Genomic DNA, 24,546 nt, shown 5'->3' with positions numbered 1-24,546 from the left:
ATGTATGTATGTATGTATATGTATGTATACATATATATCTAATGTGTTTATGTATTTGGTAAGTCTATATACTATGTTTATGTTTCATATTATAAAAAAAATTCACAACTTTTATATATCTAATGTGTGTGTGTATATCTATATATATATATGTATGTATATGTAGATATATAAATATATGTATAATTTTATACATATGTGTGTGTATATATATAATGTATATGTGTATGTGTGTGTGTGTGTGTGTATATATATATATATGTATGTATGTATGTATATGTATATATGTGTGTGTGTGTATATTAGATATATAAAAAAGAAGAAGTGAGGGGTAAAATGGTCATTTTGGACCAAATTGTGTGAAATTTGAATGTGTGGGGAGTTATCTGTTAAAATTGGAATAGCAGGGACTGAACTGTCGAATCCTAAAAAGTTAAAGGGGGGACCAGTAATTTCCCCTTTTTTTTTATGAAAAAAATTAAAGAAGTGAATAATAGAGACTGTGAGGGAGAGGAATGAGTTAGTAGAGACTGTTAATTCATCAATGGAGGTGGAATTGGATGGGGGAAAGGGATTATTTCTCCTACCTCCTGATGCCAAGAGGCTGAGAGTATTGAAAGAATTGGGGAACTCTGATAGCTTGTCTATTGTTTCCAACGATGAGATGATGGTGGATAGAGGGAGCGGGGGAGTCTCTTCAGAGGGAGGGGACTTGGGGGAAGGGAATGGAGTTCTTGAACCAACGAAATTGGTTGGTGACATGGTGCTACAGGGGGTAGAAGAGAGGATTTCAAAAGTAGTGGAAGGGAAAGGGAAAAGCAAAATTATTGAAGGGAAGAAGGGGAGTCAGCATTCGGCTGTAGGTGCAGGAAAGGCTGGCAATTCACCACAGAAGGGGGGGAGAGGCAAGGGTTTTCGGTTGACTTGTTCACCAAGTAAGAAAGTTGTAATCAAGTCGCCAAAGAAATATTCAAAGAGGGTTGGTCGTGGTAATGGAGCTAGGTCGGGCACTTCGACCAAAGTGGTGTGATCCGTGGATCGGACCCACCACGAACAATGAGTACCTTGAGATGGAATGTGCGCGGGCTTGGGAACCAGTCCACATTCAATGCCCTGAAGAAGTTGATCAGGGCCCAAAATCCCGATCTAGTCTTTCTAATGGAGACTAAGAAGAAGGCAGAGAAGATGGAAAAGATTTGTGGTAATCTTGGTTACCCAAAGTGTCGGGTAGTAGAGAGAATGGGCAAATAGGGAGGGGGTTTGGCTTTTTGTTGGAGAGAGGGGGTGGAAGTGAATGTGGTGGATGCTTCTGCCGGTTTTATTGATGTTATTGCAATTATACATGGTCAGAGGGTAAGAATGACAGGATTTTATGGTCATCGACCCACTACGAGTGAACGTCATCATTCATGGGAGTTACTACGGAGATTGGTCCATATGTACCCTAACTTGCCATGGTTAATTTTTGGGGACTTTAACGAGATTTTGAGGGATGAGGAGAAAAGTGAAGGGAGATTGAGGCCGCTCTGTCAGATTCAAAGGTTTAGCAGTGTAGTGGCAGATTGTGCACTAAAGGAAGTGGAGTTTCGTGGACCTTTGTTTACTTGGAGCAATGGTACAGTTTCTGAACGATTGGATCGAGGGTTTTTGAATCCGGAAGGGGCTTCGCTCTTTCCGAACGCACTCGTTCAACATTTAGATGTGGGAGCTAGTGATCATTTACCACTCTTGCATAATTTGCAAGGTGAAGTTAGTGGCCGTAAAGAGCGAGTGCATCGGAGATTCTTATTTGAGAGTTTCTGGACAAAGGACGAGCAATGTACGAAGATTGTGACTAATACCTGGGGAAATGATTCTTTAGTCTCTGTACAAGAAAAGATTAAGGATTGTGCGGAAAACCTGCAACAGTGGAATAAGGAGGTTATTGGATGTGTGCCTAAGAAGATTAATGCTCTTAAAGAGTCACTACAAAAGTTCCCTATCGGAGTTGCGACAGAGGCAGAGAAACAACAAAGGGAAGCCATTAAAGAGGAATTGGAGAAGCTATATAGTTATGAGGAGACTATATGGAAAGTTCGTTCACGGTTGAATTGGCTTCAGGAAGGTGATAACAATACTAAATTTTTTCATGCATATGCAAAAGGGCGGGGAAGGCAAAATAAGGTGGAAGGTGTGTTTAATGAAAATGGGGTTTGGTGCGATTCAATGTCGGAGGTTCAACAAGCCTTTGTGGAGTATTTCTCAAACATTTATCGATCAGAAGGTTGTGTGGATATGGAGTTGGTTCTTAACTCTATTCCGTGCAAAGTAACGGAGGTGGTGGGGGATTCAGTGAGTGAATTTTGTCTGAAGGTGCTGAATGAAGGTGAGGATTTGACAAATGTGAACCACATTTTCATTTCTATGATTCCAAAGGTTACCAAGCCAAAATAGGTGACGGAGTTTTGGCCGATCAGCCTTTGTACTATCTTGTATAAGCTCATCTCTAAGGCTATTGCAAACAGACTGAAAAAGTTCTTGCATAGTATCATTACACCGAACTAGAGGTGGCAGAGGTGGCAAACGGCCCGGCCCGGCCCGGCCCATTTTAAGCGGGCCTAGTCGTGCTTCGTGCCGTGCTTGGGTAGGCCCATTTATTATCGTGCCGGGCTCGTGCCGGCCCATTTACTTAAACATTAAGCCCGGCCCGGCCCATGGCCCGAGCCCATATCGTGCCGGGCCGTGCTCGTGCCGGGTCAATAACGGGCCGTGCTCGTGCCTACCCACTATAAAGTACGATTTTAAAATCTTAATTTGAACAAATAAAAATTATTTTTATTTAACTATTTAGAAAATTAAAATAAATTAAGTTCTGCAACGTTTTTCTTAATCTTAGCTTTTTAAGATTAGATTTCTAATAATTTTTTATATTCCACTATAAGAAAGAAAGACAAAAAAAACTCAAAATATATTGTTTTTAGTATATTATTGTGAGATTAATCTTTATTAATATAATGAAGATTTAGTATCTATTATTTTTTCCTTCATTCTATAGTTGTATTATTATGAGATTAGTCTTTATTAATAAACATATATTTAGTATTTAGAAAAAATACTTATGTCAAAACAAGGATATAATGTTTTGTTTCATTATTTTGACAATATAAAAGAAAGCATTGGTGAAATTGTCATGAGATTTTAAATAAAAATGTCTCATATTCAAATCTCATCATTGTAGTTTTTTAATATTTTTAAAAACAAAATGAAATTTTGTGTTTGTAACGGGCCGGCCCACAATATGTCGTGCTCGGGCCGTGTCGGGCCCATTACGGGCTCGGGCCTGGCCGGGCTAATGGGCCAATATTCTTAGGCCCAGCCCGACCCGTTATTCTAACGTGCTTGGGTCGTGCCGGGCCCGTGTCGTGCTCGTGCTTAGTGGCCCATTTGCCACCTCTACACCGAACCAAAGTGCTTTTGTTCCGGGAAGATGTATTCATGATAATGTTATTGCTGCATTCGAAACGGTGCATTCCATTCGTATACAGAAAGCTCCTTCCACTCCAAAAATGGTGCTGAAACTGGACATTAGTAAGGCGTATGATAGAGTGGAATGGGATTTTCTTGAGCAAATAATGTTGAAATTGGGATTTGTGGAGGGTTGGGTGAGTTTAATAATGCGGTGTATCAAATCAGTGACGTTTTCTGCTTTGTGGAAAGGCCAGCCGATTGGTAACATCTTGCCTACTAGGGGGATCAGACAAGGGGATCCTTTGTCTCCTTATCTATTTCTGCTAGTATCGGAAGGAATATCGGAGTTGTTTCATAAGGCTGAAGCGGGTGGTTTGATTACAGGAGTGCGTGTTACCCCTATGGCACCACCAATCTCTCATCTGCTCTTTGCAGATGATAGTCTATTATTTGTGAATGCTGATATTAAAGAGTGTGTACAACTAAAACAATGTCTCCTCATCTATGAACGTGCAGCTGGGCAGAGGGTTAACTTTGCGAAGTTAGCGATTTCTTTTGGTCCCAAGGTGAGTGAACAGTTGAAGCTTGGAATCCAAGAGATCCTGAATGTTCCAGAAGTGGAGTTCCATGAGAAGTATCTGGGTTTACCAACCACAATAGGAAGAAACAAGAATGAAGTGTTTAGAAAGCTAGATGAGCGGTTGGACGTTCACCTTCAAGGATGGCAAGGAAAATTTCTTTCAAAAGCTAGAAAACTTGTTCTGATCAAAGCAGTAGCACAGGCTGTTCCTACATACTCAATGAGCGTATTCAAACTGCCGGTGAGTATCTGTAAAAGCTTTCAATCGAAGATTTGCAGATTTTGGTGGGGGAAAGGGGGAGGAGTACGTCGAATACACTGGTGTAAATGGGAGGAGTTATGTAAGAAGAAAGCAGAGAGGGGTTTGGGGTTGAGGGACTTGAGAGCTTTTAATCAAGCAATGCTTGCCAAATCAGTTTGGAGAATTTTCCGGAGTCCTCGATCTTTGGTGAGTACACTGCTTCAGGCAAAGTATTTTCCTGAAACGTGGTTTTTGGATGCGAAGCTGGGCTCTTCTCCTTCTGACATTTGGAGAGCAATGATCTGGGGCAAGGAGTTAATTGAGGTTGGAACAAGGTGGAGGGTTGGAAATGGGAAAATTATTTAAGTTAAAACTGATCGTTGGATGCCTACTCCTTCAACTTTTAAAGTTGTTTCTCCATTGCGAGTTCGCATGAATATGAGAGTGGAGGAGTTGATGACCACTGGAGGTATCTGGAATGTCCTCTTAATTCAAGAGGTCTTTCTTCCTCATGAAGCAGAAGCAATTCTTTCTATGTCGTTGGGGCTGCGAACTAAGATGACATGTTAGTCTGGCACTTTACTAAAAATGGACAGTATAATGTGAAGTCCGGGTATTGGGTGGCAGTGGAGCTTCAAAACAGAAATCGTGTAGAACAGGGAGGCACTAGTATGGACAGAACATCAGGTTTGACTGCCCGGATATGGAAGAGCGTTTGGGGCTTGGCTATACCTCATAAAGTTAAAGTTTTCTTGTGGCGAGCTTGTCGGGATTTTCTCCCGTGTGCATATAAACTGGTACTGCGTAAGATCTCGAATGATTCCTCTTGTTGGCAGTGTAGATGTCGTGTGGAATCAGTATTACATGTACTCTGGGAATATCCCTATGCACGTCGTGTGTGGAAGCTTTCTTTCCTAAGTGAAGTGTGCAAAGTGTGGAAGGAACCTTCTTTCATTGATCTGTTTTCACATGTCAATTCAATTACATGTGGTACTGATCTTGAAGAGTTTGGTTTCCTAGCGTGGTGGTTATGGAGAAATCGAAACTTACATAGACATGGAGAGAAGTATTTGACTCCGAGTGAGCTAGTGATGGCAGCTAGAAGTTGGAAGACTAAATTTGAGCTTGCAAATAGGAGGATAGATGGTGCCTCTCAGTCTGGTCAGTGCAACCAAGTGGATTGGCAGCCACCAAAACAAAGTTTCATTAAACTCAATTTTGATGCTGCTTGTGATGAAAAGAGAGGCTGCGTAGGACTGGGAGTGGTGTTTCGAGATGAGGTCGGAAGCCTAAGAGGAGCTTTAGATGTACCACAAGTTGGTAGACTAAAGCCAAGAGCAGCAGAAGCACTTGCTTTATTGCACGGGTTAAAGTTTGTAGTTCATGTCGGATTCAATAAGTTAAAAATTGAGGGAGATGTCCTCACTATTATTAATACTCTTCATGACAGTTCAGAGGATTTGAGTGAGGAAGGGAATGTGCTAGAGGAAGCTAAAGAGGTTATGAGGCAGCTAACTCAATATAGTTGGGGTCATGTTCGGCGGGATTGCAATAGGGTGGCGCACAAGGTTGCAAAGGAAGCTCTTCAACTTGGTGAACCTATGCTCTGTCTACAATCTGGGCCTTCATGGCTTCATAATTATGTTGAAATGGATGTATCTCATAACTAGTATTTGTGGGTGTGGTACCTTTTCCGAGTCCCTTTGGGAAAGGTTTTGATGAGGCCACTAGATACCCATTATCGTTGTAAGTTCGTTGTTTTAATGAATTGCATCTTTGATCAAAAAAAGAAGAAGTGAATAATAGAGTTAAAGTTGAGCAACCAAAGTGATATATTTAAAAGGTGAGTGACAAAAGTGTCAAATAGGTAAAAGTTGAGTGACAATTTGTGATATTCTCTCTATATCTTACTTTATTCAAAAGTGCATTTTTATGAGTGCGCCTCCTAATTTAATTTATGAACCTCCTCTTCTTTAGGGGTGTGAAAAATACGGTACAAACCGGTCAAAACCGACGGATAAATATGGTTTAGTTAAGGTTTTTTAATTTTAAAAATTGAAAACCGGTTCAATACCGAACCAAACCATTTATGAATTGGGTTGGTTTGGTTTCTCTTTTGCTTAAACTGCGGAACCCGAACCGACCGGTATGTTTGAAATATAATAAGAAAAAGTTATATATATATATATATATATATATATATATATATATATATTCATTTGTCCAGTTGTTCTAAGTAAGTTCTAAATATCCAATTATAACTTTATTCTCAAATGAAATACTACCATATCGAATTCAATGCCCAAAGTTTTAGAAGTCTAATATATAATCGCTACGATTAATTTGATCCTCTCATATCACATATCTCAATCTCTCATTCTCTAACCTCTAATACTACCATATTAAGCTAGTATTTATAGCTAAGCCATCAAATAATTCAATCACTTTGAATCTATTCTAGATTTTGGTTTTTGAATATTGGTTTTGGATTTGATTATTATATTTTAAATTTAGATTATGCTTATTTAATATAATTTTTATTATTTAGATTGAATTTTACTAGAAGTTTTTTTTCATAAATAGTATGTTAATATAATATAGGTTAAAAAATAGCTACAATTTTCCATAAAAAATATCGCTGGTCGTTTTGTTTAAAAATCTAAGTTGAAAATTTCATGAACTTCTTATCATGTATCTCATTAAAGCTTTGCTACAAACCAGGAAAGGCTCCAGTTTCTTCTCGTATCAAAAGTGTCTATACGCGATGCAATTAATTAATTAATTGTTTGTACTCAAAAAAAAAAAAAGGTCTTCGCTATATCTTTTAAAAAATCAAAATAGGTAAACTTTTCCATAAGAAATATCACTGGTCGTTTTGTTTAAAAATCTAAGTTGAAAATTTCATGAACTTCTTATCATGTATCTCATTAGTAACTAGGAAAGGCTCCAGTTTCTTCTCATATCAAAAGTGTCTGTAGGCGGTGCAATTAATTGTTTGTACTAAAAAAAAAAAAAAGTCTTCACTATATCTTTTGAAAAATCAAAGCTTATCCTATATCTCTCTTGAAAAACCAAAGCTTATGATCATTACGCAATTACGCGCTAAGGTTGTTCAGATTGGGTTGCAATATTGTTTTAGCCCTGATTCTTATAAATATCATTTGAAAAATCAAAGCTTATGCTATATCTGTTGAAAAATAAAAGCTTATGATCATTACGCAATTAGGCGCTAATTAAGGTTGTTCAGATTGGGTTGCAATATTGTTTTAGACCTGATTCTTATAAATATCATTTGAAAAATCAAAGCTTACGCTATATCTTTTGAAAAATCAAAGCTTATGATCATTACGCAATTACGTGCTAAGGTTGTTCATATTGGGTTGCATTGTTTTAGACCTGATTCTTATAAATATCAGTTGAAAAATCAAAGCTTATGCTATATCTTTTGAAAAATCAAGGCTTATGATCATTACGCAATTACGTACTAAGGTTGTTCAGATTGGGTTGCATTGTTTTAGACCTGATTCTTATAAATATATATCAGTTGAAAAATCAAAGCTTATGCTATATCTTTTGAAAAATCAAGGCTTATGATCATTACGCAATTACGTGCTAAGGTTGTTCAGATTGGGTTGCATTGTTTTAGACCTGATTCTTATAAAGGGCAATGATATAGGGCCTCAATGAGGCCTAAGATTTGTGGCCTCAATCCTAGGTGTCAAGCCATGTCACCTATACACCTCAATAATTTGTCAAATCATGTCATGTCATTCTTGAATAAAAAGACTATCTTATCCTTTCAAAATCTAATAGCTCTAAATTATTTTAGTTTTCTTCTAGAAAAAATATATTATTTTATTTTTTTCTTTTTCTTTTTTTATTATATATATAATTAGTCTAAAAAAATTTATATTTATATATTTTTGTGAATATATATATATTGTTGAATATATAACGGCTCTAAATTATTTTGACTTTCTTCTAAAAAAAATATTGTTTGGTTTTTTTCCTTTCTTTCTTTTTCATTATTTTGGATTTTTTTTCATTATACATATTCAAAAAAAAGTATGGATATATATATATATATATAATATCGTAATTATAATCCATGAAATCTGGTAAATTGAAGTAATATTTAAATCTTTTAATAAATAAATTTAATAAAATTAATGGAAGATTAGTTACCTTACATTAACAAGTTAATTTGAAAAGTCAAAAATTAAATTGGATTCACAAAAATGGAAAGAAAATGTATTTAAATCGTAATTTTAACTCATAAAATCTAGTGATTGAAAACCTAGATATCTGAAAAGAAATTGCTTAATATGGAATACAATATATTGCACATGAGGAAATTAATTTTTGAAAGTATACTTGTTTTGTTGATCCCAAATTTTTCAATAGACAATAATGATTTTTAAATGTGAATGATAGCTTCTATTTTAGTGTAAATATGTCATTAGAAAAAGTTCCCAGTGAACTCTACTTGTTCATTATTAGCTACTTAGTACTTTTTTGTTCGTATAAGACATGTTAGTACTTAGCTGACTTTCAATTTCAATGTGAATGATATATGGCTTCAATTTTAGTGTGAATATGTTATTAGGGAAAGATTCCCCATTGAACTTTACTATTGGCTACTTAGTACTTACTTGTTCGTGCAAGACACACTAGCTTATTTTAAGTTTCAATGGATGATGGCTTCTATTTTAGTGTGAATATGCCATTCGGGAAAGGTCTCCAGCAAACTTTACTGGCTCATTATTAGCTACTTAGTACTTATTGTTCATGTAAGACATGCTAGCTAACTTTAAATTTCAGTGTGGATGATGACTTCTATTTTAGTGTAATTATGTCATTAGGAAAAGATCCCCAGTGAACTTTACTAGCTCATTATTGGCTACTTAGTACTTATTTGTTACTGTAAGACAATGTGGATAATGACTTCTATTTTAATGTAATTATGCCATTAGGAAAAGATCCTCAATAAACTTACTAGCTCATTATTGGCTACTTAATACTTACTTGTTCGTGCAAGACATGTTAGCTCTTTCAGTTTCAGTAGATGATGGCTTCTATTTAAGTGTGAATATGCCATTAGGTAAAGGTCTCCAGTGAACTCTTGTGATGCCCTGGAAATTCGTAATTAATTTCGGAGGATTTTCCGGAATTTTATGGTTATTGGACGATTTCGTGGCTCGTGGATGGAGCGGAAGTGTTTCGGTTGAATAAGTATTCAGGATGCGCCATTTAGGGAGGGGCGCAAGGGTTGACTTTTTATTTGTTGGGATTCTCGGAAAACTTCCTTCACAAAATTTGTAGAGCGCGTCGATACGAGTTCGTGGACATGCGGAACGCGGAAGTCGGAGCTCGTACGAGGAAGTTATGGCTATTGGAAGAAATTTCCATTTTAGTATAAATAGGAGTTTCCCAAGTGGGAAACTTACTATTTCCATTTCTTCCATTTCCGGAAACTCTCTCCCTCTCTCTTCTCTCTCGGCTGCACCTTCAGAAACAAAAATTCCTGACTGACCCGACCCGAACCCGATCGACCTGACAAGGATTTTCCGGCTGACTGCGGCGGTCTCCAGCGACGAAACTTTCTAGATAGGATCGTCTCCTCCGTCTGGTCGTCCCTGTGGTGTCCTCTAGCACCGATTCTCGGTGGTGGCGGCCGTAGAAGACGGCGCAGTTGGGTGTTTTCGGACCCGACCGGTTCTCCGATCTCCGACGTCGGCGGGGCTTCGAGCTGGGCTTAGGGAGCTCAGAGCTGCCTCCTTGATCGATCCTTGGTGGTTGTTTGGATCGATTCACGTAAAACTTGGTTCAACTCAGTTGGGATTACTGTTCACGGCTTGTGAGGTAGTTTTCGACCCTTTATGCTTGTTTTCTGACTTCAAGCTAGTTATGAAAATTCACAAGCATGCTTAGATGAAGCTTTTTGATGTTGGGAGTTTTGGGAAATATTGAGTTTTGACCGGCGGAGGTGCGCCACCGCCTGTGGCAGTGTTCCGGCGGTGTTCCAGCCATTTAAGGAACCGTTTTTGGTGTTATATATGTTCTACTCGTTGATACGAGCGTTTCGATATATAATATGCAAATTTTGGAGTTTGTATGATTTTGTTGTGATTTTTACGGTTTCATACCGATCGATTTATTCGATTCGTGAGGATTTGAGCGTCCGATCGACTTGAGGTTTGGTCATATCGATCGTGGACGTATTCCGGAGACTTTGGGAGGTCTCGGATGTGGTTTTGCCTCAATTGACGCCACTTTGGGGATTTTAGTTCAAAACAGGGGTTTCGGACTTAAATCGTTTGTGAATTGTTTCTAAGTTGAAACCGTATGTGTTTAGGTGCTTGACGAAGTATCCTTGGACGGTTGTTTTGTGGTTTGGCTATTTTGTTCTGCATTGAAGACGCAGCGGGAGTTTCGAGGTGAGTAATCTCACAAGGTTCATTATGAACGGAATTACCATTATGGTTTTGGTGTTAATTAATTAACTGCAAACTATAGTTGGTATTAGTAGGCATTCCTGAGCGAATGACTACGTATATATATATATATTTACGTGAAATATATATATTCTTGTGAATGATGGGTAATGAATAATATGCATGATGGTGTCATATTATTGTTGAATACGACTTTTCATAGAAACAATATGATGGAAAAAGATGTTTTCTATTGTTCGAAAAGTATTGAGTTTGATGTTACATTTTTGAGTCAAGCGTGACTCATCTGAAATGTATTGGTCCTTGTACCAAGGGTCACAGATGGTGAGCAGGGATGGGGAGAGCCGAAACTAGATGTTTGTAACGTTTTAGGTCAGGTGTGACTTACTTAACATTTGACCTTGAGACTAGACGGGATCTGACGATTTTATGTCACAGATGGTGACAGGTTGCATAGGGTGACCTTGATGTTTGATTTTATGGCCAGAAGGGGTCTGAAATCATATGTCACAGACGGTGACAGGTCACGGATGGTGACCAGAGAAAGAAGTAGGTAATCACGTCCTTGGCCGGACGAGTGATTACGATTAGCTAGAGCGCTAGTCTGTCTGCCATTATAGCTTATGGGGGTAACGGTCGAGGTTGCTGGAGACTCGTAAGGGCGTAGTTTAAAAGAGAATTATAGTATTCTTCTTTTATTGTCTAGATGAGATTTGAATTTCTTCTTGATGGTTAAGTTAGCAAATAGAGCATTGTCACAGCGGTGACTTATGTTGTCCTTTCGGTGGAAAGGATGTGGAAGGTTAGAAGGAATCATGGTTGCATGGTTTCCTTAAGCTGATGTGTGTGAGTTGTTGATTGATGTTCATGAGTTACTCATTCGAGCTTTCATAAGCTTACTGAGTTTTGTTGTGTGGAAACCCGGTGCACCATTTATATGGTGTAGGGGTTAATCCTGTAGGTCAAGGAAATCGTGGCTGAGCTGAGGTAGCTTGTTGGCAGCAGGACGGGTAGGAAGCAAATTTTGTTGGCTTTGCCAGTGTATGACTTCCGCTATGTAGTAAGCTCTGAGGAGCATTTACGTTTTATTTTGTGATGACAATTTAATTCGTAAGTTTGTTTAATATATAACTCTGTGGAGTGAGTGTATATTAACTTGGAGGGTTCAGGGCATCAGTATGTACTCGTTTTAAGGGAAAGATGTTCCAGGTATTTTATATTGATGACTGAACGATCGCGCTTGTATAATTATGGGATTATATATCGATTTTTATTTGTGTAAAAATCAGGGGCGTGACAGTTTGGTATAAGAGCGTAAGGTACATATTTGGTGACAATCAATACTCCTCGAGTGATGGCCCGTCTGCAGCGGATCCCCATCTGATGCTCTTCGGTATTGATATAGTCATTGGGTATGTAGTGAGCGTTAGGATGCGAGTCGTCAGGGTAGTGTCGGCTCAGAGAATGAAGTGTAGGAGCTAGATGTAGCTTCTATGAGTTAAAGACTTTTGAGGAATGATGACCTTTAGTTTTAACTCAAGATTGACGTAGGGGATGGAATTGTATTCTTTGACGTAGTGTTGTGGTTGATCGAGTCATAGCGTTGACTTATACTCGTGATTGAGAGTTATAGAGGTATTAACCACATGTTGCTATGCTAAGGGTGATGGATTCTCAAGGAGGTAGAGCTAGGGGTCGAGGTAGGCCCAGAGGCAGGGGTAGAGCCCGAGGTAGGGGCACGATTCCTCCTCCTGTTGAAGAGATGTTCGAGAATGTAAAGAATTCAGAAAAGATATTGAAGATCTCCTGAACAAGAGATTAATTCAACCTTCCACTAGCCCTCATCATGCTCCAGCATTCTACGTGAGAAATCATGCAGAAAATCTAAGAGGAAAAGCTAGAATGGTGATTGACTACAGAGATGTCAACAAAAAGACTGTCAAAGACGGTTATCAAATTGCTCAAGTATGAGTATTGATCAACCAGCTCAGAGGAGCCAAGGTCTTTTCGAAATTCGATGCAAAGTCGGGTTTCTAGCAAGTCAAGATGCATCCTGAGAGTATACCTCTCACTGCATTTGGAACACCACAAGGACATTACAAATGGCTAGTAATGCCTTTTGGTCTAAAGCAAGCTCCCTCAATCTTCCAGAGAAAGATGGACAACATCTTCAAACATGTTGCTGAGTTCTGCGTCGTCTACATAGATGACATTCTGGTCTTCTCCAAAAACAGAGAAGAACACATGAAACACCTCCATGAGGTTGTAAAGCTGATAGTTCAGCATGGGATTATCCTAGGAGAAAAGAAAATCTTCTTTATCCTCGATGAAGAATTGATTTCCTAGGAATAAATATCAAAAATGGAGTGATAAAACTTCAACCTCATATCCTTGAGAAGATCTGGAAATTCCCAGATAGAATTCCTGATGCTAAGAGTCTAGAGAGATTCCTTGGTGTCATAAATTATGGGAGAGATTTCATTCCCAAAATCTCAGGGTTAACAGCGATGTTATCTCCTAAGACAAGTTCCAAAAGAAAATGGAACTTCACTGAAGATGATGAAAAAATAGTGAAGCAGATAAAAAATCTCTGCAAAAATCTCCCTCCTCTACAGCAACCAGAGAAAAATGATGAGATTATCCTCCAAACAGATGCGAGTGATAATTATTGGTCCGGTGTTGTTCTGGCAAAAACGCCTGAAACCAACATTGAAAAGATCTGCAAATTTTGTAGTGGCAAGTTCAGCCCTGCAGAACTGAATTATCCCACAGGGGAAAAAGAAATTTTGGCTGTCAAGAAAACAATTTTAAATTCTCCAGCTTTTCTTGGAAAACCCTTTACTGTCCGCACCGATTGTGCTAGAGTAAAGAATTTCAAAAATTTTAAGGAGCTATCTGATGCTCATGAGTACGTGTTTTTAAAAGAGAGTTTCGGGGATTCTTTCTTTTAAATGTCCTGGGAGGACTTGTGAATCATATGCTATTGTTAGGTTAACGATAGGTATGATTGATGTGCTTATGTGTTTTATCCAGGTTGGATCGATTAATCATATTTGAATTGTTAGGTTAACAATTTATATGATTTTGTCACGGTGTGACTTTTGTGATTTCCTTTTTGGAAAAGAGTATTGTTTTGGGAAGCATGGTATGTTTTCCTTATTTACGAGTCGAAAGGTTTTCCTCGTGTTTGGCGTGAGTTGTGCGGGCTTTTATCCCGTAATTTGGTGTGAGTTGTTTTGAGTTACTCATACGGGCTTGCAAAAGCTTACCGGGTTTGTTGTGTGACAACCCGGTGCACTATTCAAACGGTGTAGGGGTTAATCTTGCAGGTCAGGGAAATCGTGGCTGAAGCTGAGGTATCTTGTTGGCAGCAGAACTGGTAGGAAGCAATTTTGATTGGCTTTGCCATTGTTATGACTTCCGCTTTGTAGTAAACTCTGAGGAGCTTTTACGTTTTATCTTGTTGTTGACAATTTAATTCGTAAGCTTATGTAATATATGACTCTGTGGGCGGGTCAATATTGACATAGTGGGTTCAGGTCATCAACATGTATATTGTATAAAGGGAAAAAGTTTTCCAGGTATTTGGTATTGATGGCTGAACGTTCACGCATGTATAATTATGGGGTTATATATCGATTTTTAATTGTGTTAAAAATCAGGGGCGTGACAAAAAAGGTCTTATAAAGGGTTGTAATGGGGCCAATGCTCAAGGTTTTAAGAAATGAAAGGTAAGGAATTTAACAAAGTGTCCTAAAAACCTAGCATAGCTCATGTAGATGTAGAGACTTCTAGAAATCCACCAAGGCATATAAAACGTCACATCCCATAGAGGTAAAATAAAAGGCCTAATGTCTTCATGTTGGGCCCAACCTTCATTCTAAACTTCCCTTGGATTCTTGTGAACTGGACAAAGACCAAATTTTTCAATAGTGGGCCTTCAATTCAAAACAAACTGCAAATCCACCAAGTATGGGGGACTAAAATCCATAAACTTTTTTTTTTTCTTTTCTAGCCGTACACATTTTTTTTTTTTCACATATTTTTTTCTGTATAGACAAGTCTACCCCCACACTTGAACTTTCACCTCTTCTCAATCTTCATTCTTGCGCCAAATCCATGTAGTAAGTCTTCAAAAGATAGCTCTACCAGTTTTTAGAACAAAGGGTAAAGTTGTGACTATACTAAGGTTCAGGGGTTAAGGATTTTAAGGGTGATGAAAGAAAATACTTAATGTAGGCTCAAAGGGGTTTATCTAGGGGAGTCCCACGACGGGCACAAATGGGGACACATGCTATATTTGGCTATGGTGGTAATTCCTAGGGTGCCTCTATCCTTTCCAGAATCAGCGCCATGTATTGATAAAACGTCTCAACAAGCACAAGAGCGAATTCTAGCATTCTCTAGTCCATTAAACTTAATCTATGGCAAGCAATCAAACAAATGAAAGAATAATGAGATCATCAAAACATCGCCAAGAAATTAAGAATATATTTTTTTTCATTTCACTCCAAGAAAAGGGACATGGCTCAAATATCTCACATGGGCTTTTATGAATCAAAACTCATCTTAACATGCTCATATTCTGTACCAAGGTCACGAAATCCATATCCACTACACATGCACACATTTTTCATATATCTCAATTAACCAAAGAATACAATTTAAAATCATCTCAATATTGTGATCCTCTTTTAGCCATAATTTCAGAGATATAAAATCATCCTAGACAGTTGAAATGACATCCTATGACTCAAAAACCAAAAACAAATACTTTTTTTTTTTTGACATATTTTGATTTTTTGTATTTTTCAATATATATGACTCAAGATAAAAGTATAAATCCCTTCCCCCACACTTAAATATTGCATTGTCCTCAATGTAATCAATCATAAGCATGCAATGAAACAATTAAGCATATAGAGATGGAATTTACGAAAACAAAAACAAAAGAGAAAAATTGAAAAATAAAAGAAATAGGGAAGGAGAAAGCAAATCTGCATTTGTAGACTCATTCACGGCTACTTCTGAATTGGGTTGCCTCCCAAGCAGCGCTTGAGTTTAACGTCTTTCAGCCAGACGATACCTCCATTAAAAAGTTAGTGACTATAATTAACAAAGAAATACAAAATATAAACAAGTAACTATGAATTACGAAATACAAGTATAATTAACAAGTTAAGTACACAAGTTAACAAGTTAACACAAGTGAGTAGAAAAAAACATGAAAAATATTTACACAAATGTTTTTTTTTTTTACCTTAGCGTATCACAACATTTTCTTTTGTTATAAATATTATTGATATCGAATTTAATTCCAAGCGGTAAATCAAGTGGACGTGCGGCCCAAGTATAGTCGCCTAGACACAAACTCCCTTTCACATCCTTTGGGCAACCTTACTGAAATGGCCAGGTGGGGGAGGGCGAACACGAGAGACAAAATCCATTTTGGCATGAGCTACTCCCACATAGTGGTTTAGGCCCATTTGCAAGCACTTCTGGATTCAAAAACCCGTCATGAACGTTGTCCCCTTTCTAGACACCGTTCCACATAGACTATACTTAGTAAGATGAAAAAGTTCATAAGTGTGAAGACAGTTCAACAAGTGTTAATAAAGGCCGCCCTCAACTTTAAGGGACCTGAACTAGGTACTAGTAAGGGGTTTAGGCCAACATTAACAAAAGAGACTTCACCTATTCCATTCAATTTACAACTTACAATTAAAACTCATATTCAATAATATAAAAAAAACAACCTAGTTAATTTAAACTAAATTTTAAACAAATTATATACAACAACTATAAACAAAAACAAGTGATTTTTCAATCCCCGGCAACGGAGCCAAAAATTGATACTCTAAAAGTAAGCGCGCAATTTAACCCTGCATGTAGTTGTTAGTATAGAATAAGTAAGGATCGTTCTAACCGGGGATTGAGGGTACACCTGTAATTGCAAAAACAAATTAATAAAAGTAAAAAGTATTATTTACAAAAATAAAACAAAGAATAAAAATATATACAAGTACACACAAATAAGGGGGTTTAGAATTATAAAATAGAAAATTAAAATAAATAAAATAAAGAAAACGTAAAAACATATATACAAGGGTGGAACGCAAGGAACAAAGATCAAAACCAATTCCATGTAATCAAATTCGATTCAAACCCTATAATTCTTCTTCCAAGTCATAAGAAAGAAGTTGATCATGTGAAACATTCGAAGCAAATGATTTCCCATATTTTACTTTCCTTTACTAATTAACCTAAGTGAAAGCACCTAGATCAATCCTATTAAACATGCAATCAAAGTCTAGAAAGCTAGCTAATCAAAACATGTTCAACGCAAGAAGCATAGAGAAAGGTTATCAACTTAAGTGCACAACCTAGTATGAATAAGTTCACCTATTTGCAATCCTCTTCAATTGAATTCGACCTTTGTCCAAAGCCTTTACTACTTGTGATTTAGGTTCACAAAACTATTAGGTGAATCGTTTGCCTAAATCTAGCACCAATTACATGCAAATCCTATAAGTGTCGACCCAAATAAGATAAACATATAAAAGTTTTCTGTAAAGCAAATTCAATCGAACAAACTCACATAAGCAACTTAGAATCACAATCATAGAATTTGAAAACTTTATTTAAACATAGAAATTGGGCTTAAACTTTGCCCTAAACGTTATTGTTAACTAGAAACAAGTTCATACAAAATCAAACAAGGAAACCAAAAAGGTTACAAGGAAAAGGAACGAATTACACCGTGAGTGGAGATGGAGATGGAGAGCTTGATGGTTGGATCTTGAATCTTGGAAGCAAGCCTTCAAGGTGGATGATGGAGGATATGATCTTCACGGCTCCTTCTTCTTCTTCTTCCTCTCCTTGCTTGAAAACGCAGAACTTTGCAACTAGAGAATGGAGAGAATTTTTCTGAATGAAGAGGTGTTGTTGTGTTGTTTTGGTGTGTTGTGGTGTAGAGAATGCTCCTATTTATAGGAGGATGGAAACTTAGTCTCCAAGTCTTCAAGATTGATCCACACAGCTTCAGCCAATCAAATAATGCCACGTCAGCTCTGCTTTGTCATCCAACCAATCAAAAAGCTCCAAAATCAATCCCTAATATTTTGTTGCTGAATTTTCCATGATTTAATCTGATTTTATTCACAATTTTCGGCCAAATGTCTAGGCATGAACCTAGACAATGTATCCGGACGCATTTTGGATCTTTTCTCCCATGAATTAATTGCAGGAAACAAGAATTATCTTCCAGACGCCTTAACAAGGGAATTAGCCATGTTCAGTCAAAGAGATGACGACGAAGGTCGTAACCCTAGAAGCAGAAGATCTGGGAAAGAACATGAACCGGCTGAGGAATCTAAAGAAAAAATCCTCAAAAGATTCCTGCTAAGTCCAAAAGGCTTAGCCACAACTGATCAATCCTGGGGTAAAGGATTGGCTAGCCCGTCTCAAACGGCAGACGGTAAAGGCTCATCAAGACCGTTGACGGCTGTTGCTTTGCCAAAAAGCAAACCTACTCCAACTGGAGTAATAAATGTTTTCAACTATGAACTTCGAACTTTTGATACTCATGTGTTCAGAACTGGCAAGAGACTAGCTTACCACCAGAAGGCAATTCTGGATAACCTTTTATTTGCCTTTCAGGAAAGAAGCAGTGGTCTGATGTTTCCAGCTCTCTTTGCATTAGCTGAAGAACTTTATGAAAATGCAAGGCCACAGTTTGAAGAACTACAGCAGAGTGCTGTCAAGAAAGAAAAAATTTACTTCCTAGAAGATCCAGAAAGTGTTAGGGTCCCTATCATAGCACTCAAAGAATCAGACTGGCATGAATTCCATTGTCTGATAGGAAGTCATAATTCTGAAGATTGTATTCCTCCAACCCTCTTCATCATTGCAGGACCCTATGTTGGAAGATACCTGGTAAATGTTCAAAGTGAACATCCTCAAGAACACAAGCTTTGGCTTGTTGAAAACGGTTTTATCCATAATCTATGGACTAAAAAAAATGATGATCTCAAAGGCTTGCCCCCTATCATTGTCAACACAGTCAAAAATATTAGAAAAAATGACTGTACGCTTCGTCTGAAGTGATCCACTCCCCCAGAATGGATCCAGAAGGCAAATGGTAAGGTTGAGTACATTTCTCCATATCACTATGTGAGAATTATTCAAAGAAAATATCTACAACCTGCCTGTGTCGGGTACAATGGCCAACCAAATTCAAGCATCCCATGGATGAAAGCCATGGCTCTAGAATACATCAAGAAGATCATCTCTGAAGATATCAGCAATACCTTCCTGGCAGCAGGAGAAAAAACTATTATCACTGCTTACGATCATCCTGACGTAGTCAGCAGTGACCTATTTTTATCTTTCACCAGAAAAGAGATAGATTCGACAATGGCATGCATGCAGTGGGTGGAAAAGCTTGAAAATGACAACCACTTCAAGATGTATGTTGATACAGATGTCGAAGACAATGCAACAACAGTCAGAATGGCCCAGACAGACAACAACTCCTTTGTCTTTGGCCACCATTAAGAAACATATGAGAATATGTGAAGTAGTCACGGGTGAAGAAGAATAGCACCAAATTAGCAACTGTTGTCTTTAAGACTTTTGCTTAAAGCAACCTTTTGCTTTTTCAAAAAGGGAAGTAAAAAACATTTCACCTCTCACCTACCTAGACTTTTGGCTTTTCCCTATACGACCTCCACCAGCAGGAGCACTCAGAAAAGCAGAAGTTCACGGAGTTGTTTTGTACATTTTTATGTTTTGAATTCTCGTTTGAGTTCCGCCTATATAAGGAGCTTTAGTTTCAGTTGTAAAGCATTCGAAAATTTCCATATCAGTTCTAGATTCAAAAATTGAGCAGAAGAGTCTTCTCTCAAATAGTATAGCAGTGTGCTTCCTTTCCAGTTTAGAAGTGTGAAATAAGTGCTTTCATTACAAGTAAGTATCTGTTTTCATTCTTCTGGATAGCTAAACAGTCTTTAGCTGTTTACCTAAGAATGAGGCTTTGAATGTTTAACATGTATGTATATTTGAATAAATAAATTCATATGGTTGCTCACCCACTTCTTCAAATTTTCTTTTTATTTTCCTTAAATATGTTGGTCATTCGGTCATTCTGTTTTGTTATGTTTCACTAAGATGCATGCATCCCGTAGAAATCCAAGGTTCTAATTGTACTATCACTTGAAAAAATCAGTTTTAAAACAAAAAATTAGGACAAGCAGCAATGATTCCGCCTATTAAAGTAACCGTTAGGTGAAAAACTTAGGCACGTTGAAGGCTAGTCTTGTTTTTGTTTTTGTCGTTTAAAATAAAGTTTTTTCAAAATACTACTGTTAAAATCACGGGTCAACATAGGATACAAAAGACATTTCTAAATGGACTTATCCTTATTAGTCATTCCCTAAAAGAAATAGTATAATACAAGAGTGTTGGGCAGTTGGGCAGAATACAGTGACTTTTTGGGTATACGGGAAAAGACCCTAAATATAAATCGAAAGACGATGGCCTTGTCTAATGTCTCTCGTGAGATGAAAAAGCCCGATTGATTGTCCATGTCAAAGTATTGAGAAATTCATTAAAATAACATCTCATAATCAAATAAATCCATCGATCATCAAAATTCATTCTCACCCCCACCTCTTTCAAGTAAATTTATTCTACACGATCATACTCTTTACTTGTATCCAACTTGAGTACTACTTTCTCTAAATTCCGGCTTGGGATGGGATGAATCGTCTCAAATGCTACATTTGAGATTTTATGATTCTTTTTTTTTTTTGATAATTCATGCTTGGATAATTTTCTAGACCAAAAAAGATGATTTTCTAGAAAGTTAGAAGTCAGAGAGAAACTTCGGAAGAAAACAGAAAACAGAGACAAAGAACAAAGAAAGACATATTCAAACATAGGCAGAGTCAGAAATTAGAATGCGTGCGGTATATCGGTTCTATAGTCCATTCTTTAATGCGGGTCAAGGCCGTAGAGTGACCCAACCAGTCAGTCAGTCACAGCCTCCCATTTCTCAGTCAAAGTCTCCCCTCCCTCCCTCCTTAAACCAAAACCGGAGCTTCATCATTCTCCATACTTCACCGGAGCACCCAAAATGCCGATCAAATTCCGGCTTGTGCTCCTCCCTCTCTTCTGTCTTTTGTCCCAAACCATCTGGGCCGCCACAATTCCACCCGGCTCTTCTCTCCTTGCTTCTAATCCTAACCAAACCTGGTCTTCCCCAGACAGCACCTTCTCTTTTGGCTTCATTCCCTCTGACCCACCCACCTCACCCCCTTCTTTCACCGCCGCCATAACCTACTCCGGCGGCGTCCCCATCTGGTCTCCCGGCCGCAGCGTTGACTCCGCCGGGGCCCTCCACTTCCTCTCATCCGGCGCCCTCCGCCTCGTCGACGGCTCCAACAAAACCATATGGGACTCCGACACCGCCAGCCGCGGCGTCTCCTCCGCTGAGCTCGAAGGTTCCGGCAACCTGGTGCTCCGGAACGGCACCGGTGCTGCGGTCTGGTCCAGCTTCGACAACCCGACGGACACGATCGTGCCGTCGCAGAACTTCACTGTGGGTAAGGTTTTGCGATCTGGTATGTACTCGTTTGAGCTCGTCAAGAATGGGAATCTGACTCTGTTGTGGAACGATAGTATTGTGTATTGGAATCAAGGGTTGAACTCGTCTGTTACTAACAACAACCCCAATTTGACTTCACCTACTTTAGGATTGCAGTCTATTGGTATTCTGACCATTTCTGATCCAAAGTTGCCCACTGCTGCTATTGTTGCTTATAGTAATGATTATGCTGAGGCTGGTGATATTTTGAGGTTCTTGAAGCTAGAGAGTGATGGGAATGTGAGGATTTATAGCACTAGTAAAGGTAGCGGGGGTAAAATTGAGAGATGGGCAGCTGTTACTGATCAGTGTCAGGTGTTTGGCTACTGTGGGAACATGGGAATTTGCAGTTATAATGATTCCAATCCCATATGCGGCTGCCCTTCTCTTAATTTCGAGCCAGTTGATCCCAAAGATAGCAAGCAAGGGTGTAGGAGGAAGATGGAGATTAAGGACTGTCCTCAGAGTGTGACTATGTTGGATTTGGGTCATACTAGGTTCTTGACCTACCCTCCTGAGACGGATTCACAGATTTTCTTTGTGGGTATATCAGCCTGTAGGTTAAACTGTCTTGTTAATGATCCTTGTGATGCTTCAACATCTTTGTCTGATGGCACAGGGCTCTGTTACTACAAGACACCCGGTTTTCTCAGCGGGTATCACACTCCAGCTCTGACTAGCAGTTCATATATCAAGGTTTGTGGACCGGTGATTCCAAATCCGCCCTCTTCGTTGGATAGTGCTGGCAAGAAAAAGGATTGGAAAATGAGGGCTTGGATAGTGGTTCTTGTGGTTGTCGCTTCCCTTTTGGGTTTGATGGCACTGGAGGGTGGTCTGTGGTGGTGGTTTTGCAGGAACAGTCCAAGCTTTGGTGCATTGTCTGCTCAGTATGCTCTTCTTGAGTATGCTTCTGGTGCGCCAGTTCAGTTTTCGTACAAAGAACTCCAGCGCTCTACCAAGGGATTCAAGGAGAAGCTCGGAGCCGGAGGATTTGGAGCTGTTTATAAGGGCATTCTTGCTAATAGAACTGTTGTTGCAGTGAAGCAACTCGAGGGGATTGAGCAAGGAGAAAAGCAGTTTAGGATGGAGGTTGCAACAATTAGTAGCACCCATCATTTAAATCTAGTGAGGCTGATTGGTTTCTGCTCTGAGGGCCGTCATAGGCTTTTAGTATATGAGTTCATGAAAAATGGGTCCCTTGATGATTTCCTTTTTGCCACAGAAGAGCAGTCAGGAAAATTCTTAAGTTGGGAGAATCGATTCAAGATTGCCCTTGGCACTGCAAGGGGGATCACATACCTTCACGAGGAGTGCCGAGACTGCATTGTGCATTGTGATATAAAACCAGAGAACATTCTCTTGGATGAGAATTACAATTCCAAAGTATCTGATTTTGGCCTTGCTAAGCTTGTTAATCCAAAGGACCACAGGTACCGAACTTTGACCAGTGTTAGAGGGACTAGAGGTTATTTGGCACCAGAATGGTTGGCAAATCTGCCAATAACTTCCAAATCTGATATTTATAGTTATGGTATGGTTCTGTTAGAGATAGTTAGTGGGAGAAGGAATTTTGAAGTTTCTGAAGAGACAGATAGGAAAAAGTTCTCCATATGGGCCTTTGGCGAATTTGAGAAGGGTAATATCAAGGGAATCATTGATAAAAGGCTAGCTGACCAAGATGTTGATATGGATCAAGTGATGAGAGCAATTCAGGTGACGTTCTGGTGCATACAAGAGCAGCCATCTCATAGGCCAATGATGGGAAAAGTTGTACAAATGCTGGAAGGAATTACAGAGATGGGGAAACCCCCATCTCCAAGGGCTATCATTGAAGGGCCTATAATTGAAAGGCCTGTTAGTGGAACCAGCACTAGTCTTGTAGCCCCCTCCTCATTTTCATCATTTCAAATTTCAGAAGTATCGCCTTCTGCACCAGCTAGGAACATGGAGACAGCGACTGCATCCCTTATACAGTCAGACCTGAGTTGAATCTCATTTCTACGTGATCTGCATACAAGAACCATTTTTGGATTTGAATCCATTTCAGTACAGCAGCAAAGACAGATTGTACTGTGTTCCCCCCATCTATGAATAAGGCGTGATTTTTCACGTGCTGTCTTGTAAAAATTGTTTATAACTATAGTAAAGCGGTGTGTCCAAATTTCTTTTGCACTAATTACATTTGTAGAAGATCAGATTGAGCTCAGTCAAGAAATATGTAATTATGCACAATGAGTGAAACTGATTTTCGTTGTTATCATTCTTACAAACCTTAAATCCCCGATTATTCTTGTAGAATCTGCATGTCCTACTTGCTTCCCTTGAGTATGTGATGGATTACACTGATGGAAGTGCTGGATTGAAGGAGATGGATTTTGCCGGTAAGATGTTGATGATGTTTCGTCTTATATACTCGAAATATCGACGAAGTTATGACTTATATTTCTGTACATGTCGGTTTGTTTTTGTTTTGCAGAGGTTATGGTTTTGTGTGTTTTATTGCGGGTCCGTAGGTCTTGCATTTTGGTTTTTTTTTTTTTCTGTTTATTTGTCTAAGAGTCTGGTACAATGATACAGTTTTTTATGTTATTTCATTTTATTTTTATTTTTATGATACTAGAAAAAAAGTACAAAATAAACAATATGCTAACTGTTATAAAGTAGGAAGAAGATGAAGAGAGAATAATTGGGAGGAAGTAGAAATATATCATTCAGTCTCATTAGCATATTTTATAGGGAAATTCGTCCAAATAGTGTCTGAACTTTTCCAGACTATTAATTTTCATACCTATACTTTGAAAAATGTCATAATGGTACCTGAAGTTTTGGCCCTGACCCAATTTTCGTACCTAGCAACAGTAAAGTCGTCAATGGCGTTAAATTTTCAGGGATATTTTCGTCATTTTACTATTCATCCTCTCTCACCACTCGTCTCCATCCTCTTCTTCTCCTCCACCGAAACCATGACATTCCCAGAAAACCCTCTGTGCTCAAATCTCTCTCTCTCTCTCTCTCTCTCTCTCTCTCTCTCTTTCTGAGGATGGAAATAGACGGCTTTGATCGGCTCCCGGACCCTGTGATCCTCCAGATCTTCGACCTGGTCTCGGACACCAAGACCCTCATTCGCTGCCTCGCCATTTCAAAACCCTTTAACTCCCTCGTCCCCCACATCGACTCC

The 24,546-nt window shown here is 38.6% G+C and overlaps 3 protein-coding genes across 3 annotated transcripts; all 3 read left to right on the top strand.

Annotated features, from left to right (window-relative positions):
- Window positions 1-1,359: 1,359 nt before the first annotated feature.
- Window positions 1,360-2,433, top strand: LOC133737483 (uncharacterized). Its single transcript, XM_062165023.1, has one exon. The coding sequence runs from the start codon at window positions 1,360-1,362 to the stop codon at window positions 2,431-2,433; it is 1,074 nt and encodes a 357-aa protein (XP_062021007.1).
- Window positions 2,434-4,831: 2,398 nt separating this feature from the next.
- Window positions 4,832-5,938, top strand: LOC133737482 (uncharacterized). The gene has a single exon (XM_062165022.1). It carries the CDS (start codon window positions 4,832-4,834, stop codon window positions 5,936-5,938), a length of 1,107 nt encoding a protein of 368 aa, XP_062021006.1.
- Window positions 5,939-20,674: 14,736 nt separating this feature from the next.
- On the top strand, window positions 20,675-23,628 carry LOC133738485 (G-type lectin S-receptor-like serine/threonine-protein kinase At1g34300). The gene has a single exon (XM_062166042.1). The coding sequence runs from the start codon at window positions 20,859-20,861 to the stop codon at window positions 23,355-23,357; it is 2,499 nt and encodes an 832-aa protein (XP_062022026.1). The 5' UTR covers window positions 20,675-20,858; the 3' UTR covers window positions 23,358-23,628.
- Window positions 23,629-24,546: the final 918 nt, after the last annotated feature.

Source organism: Rosa rugosa, chromosome 3 (genome assembly GCF_958449725.1).
Source record: "Rosa rugosa chromosome 3, drRosRugo1.1, whole genome shotgun sequence".
NCBI classification, from domain to species: Eukaryota; Viridiplantae; Streptophyta; class Magnoliopsida; order Rosales; family Rosaceae; genus Rosa; species Rosa rugosa.
The sequence above is the reverse complement of the archived record's forward strand: the minus strand, read 5'-3'. Positions and strand labels throughout refer to the sequence as shown.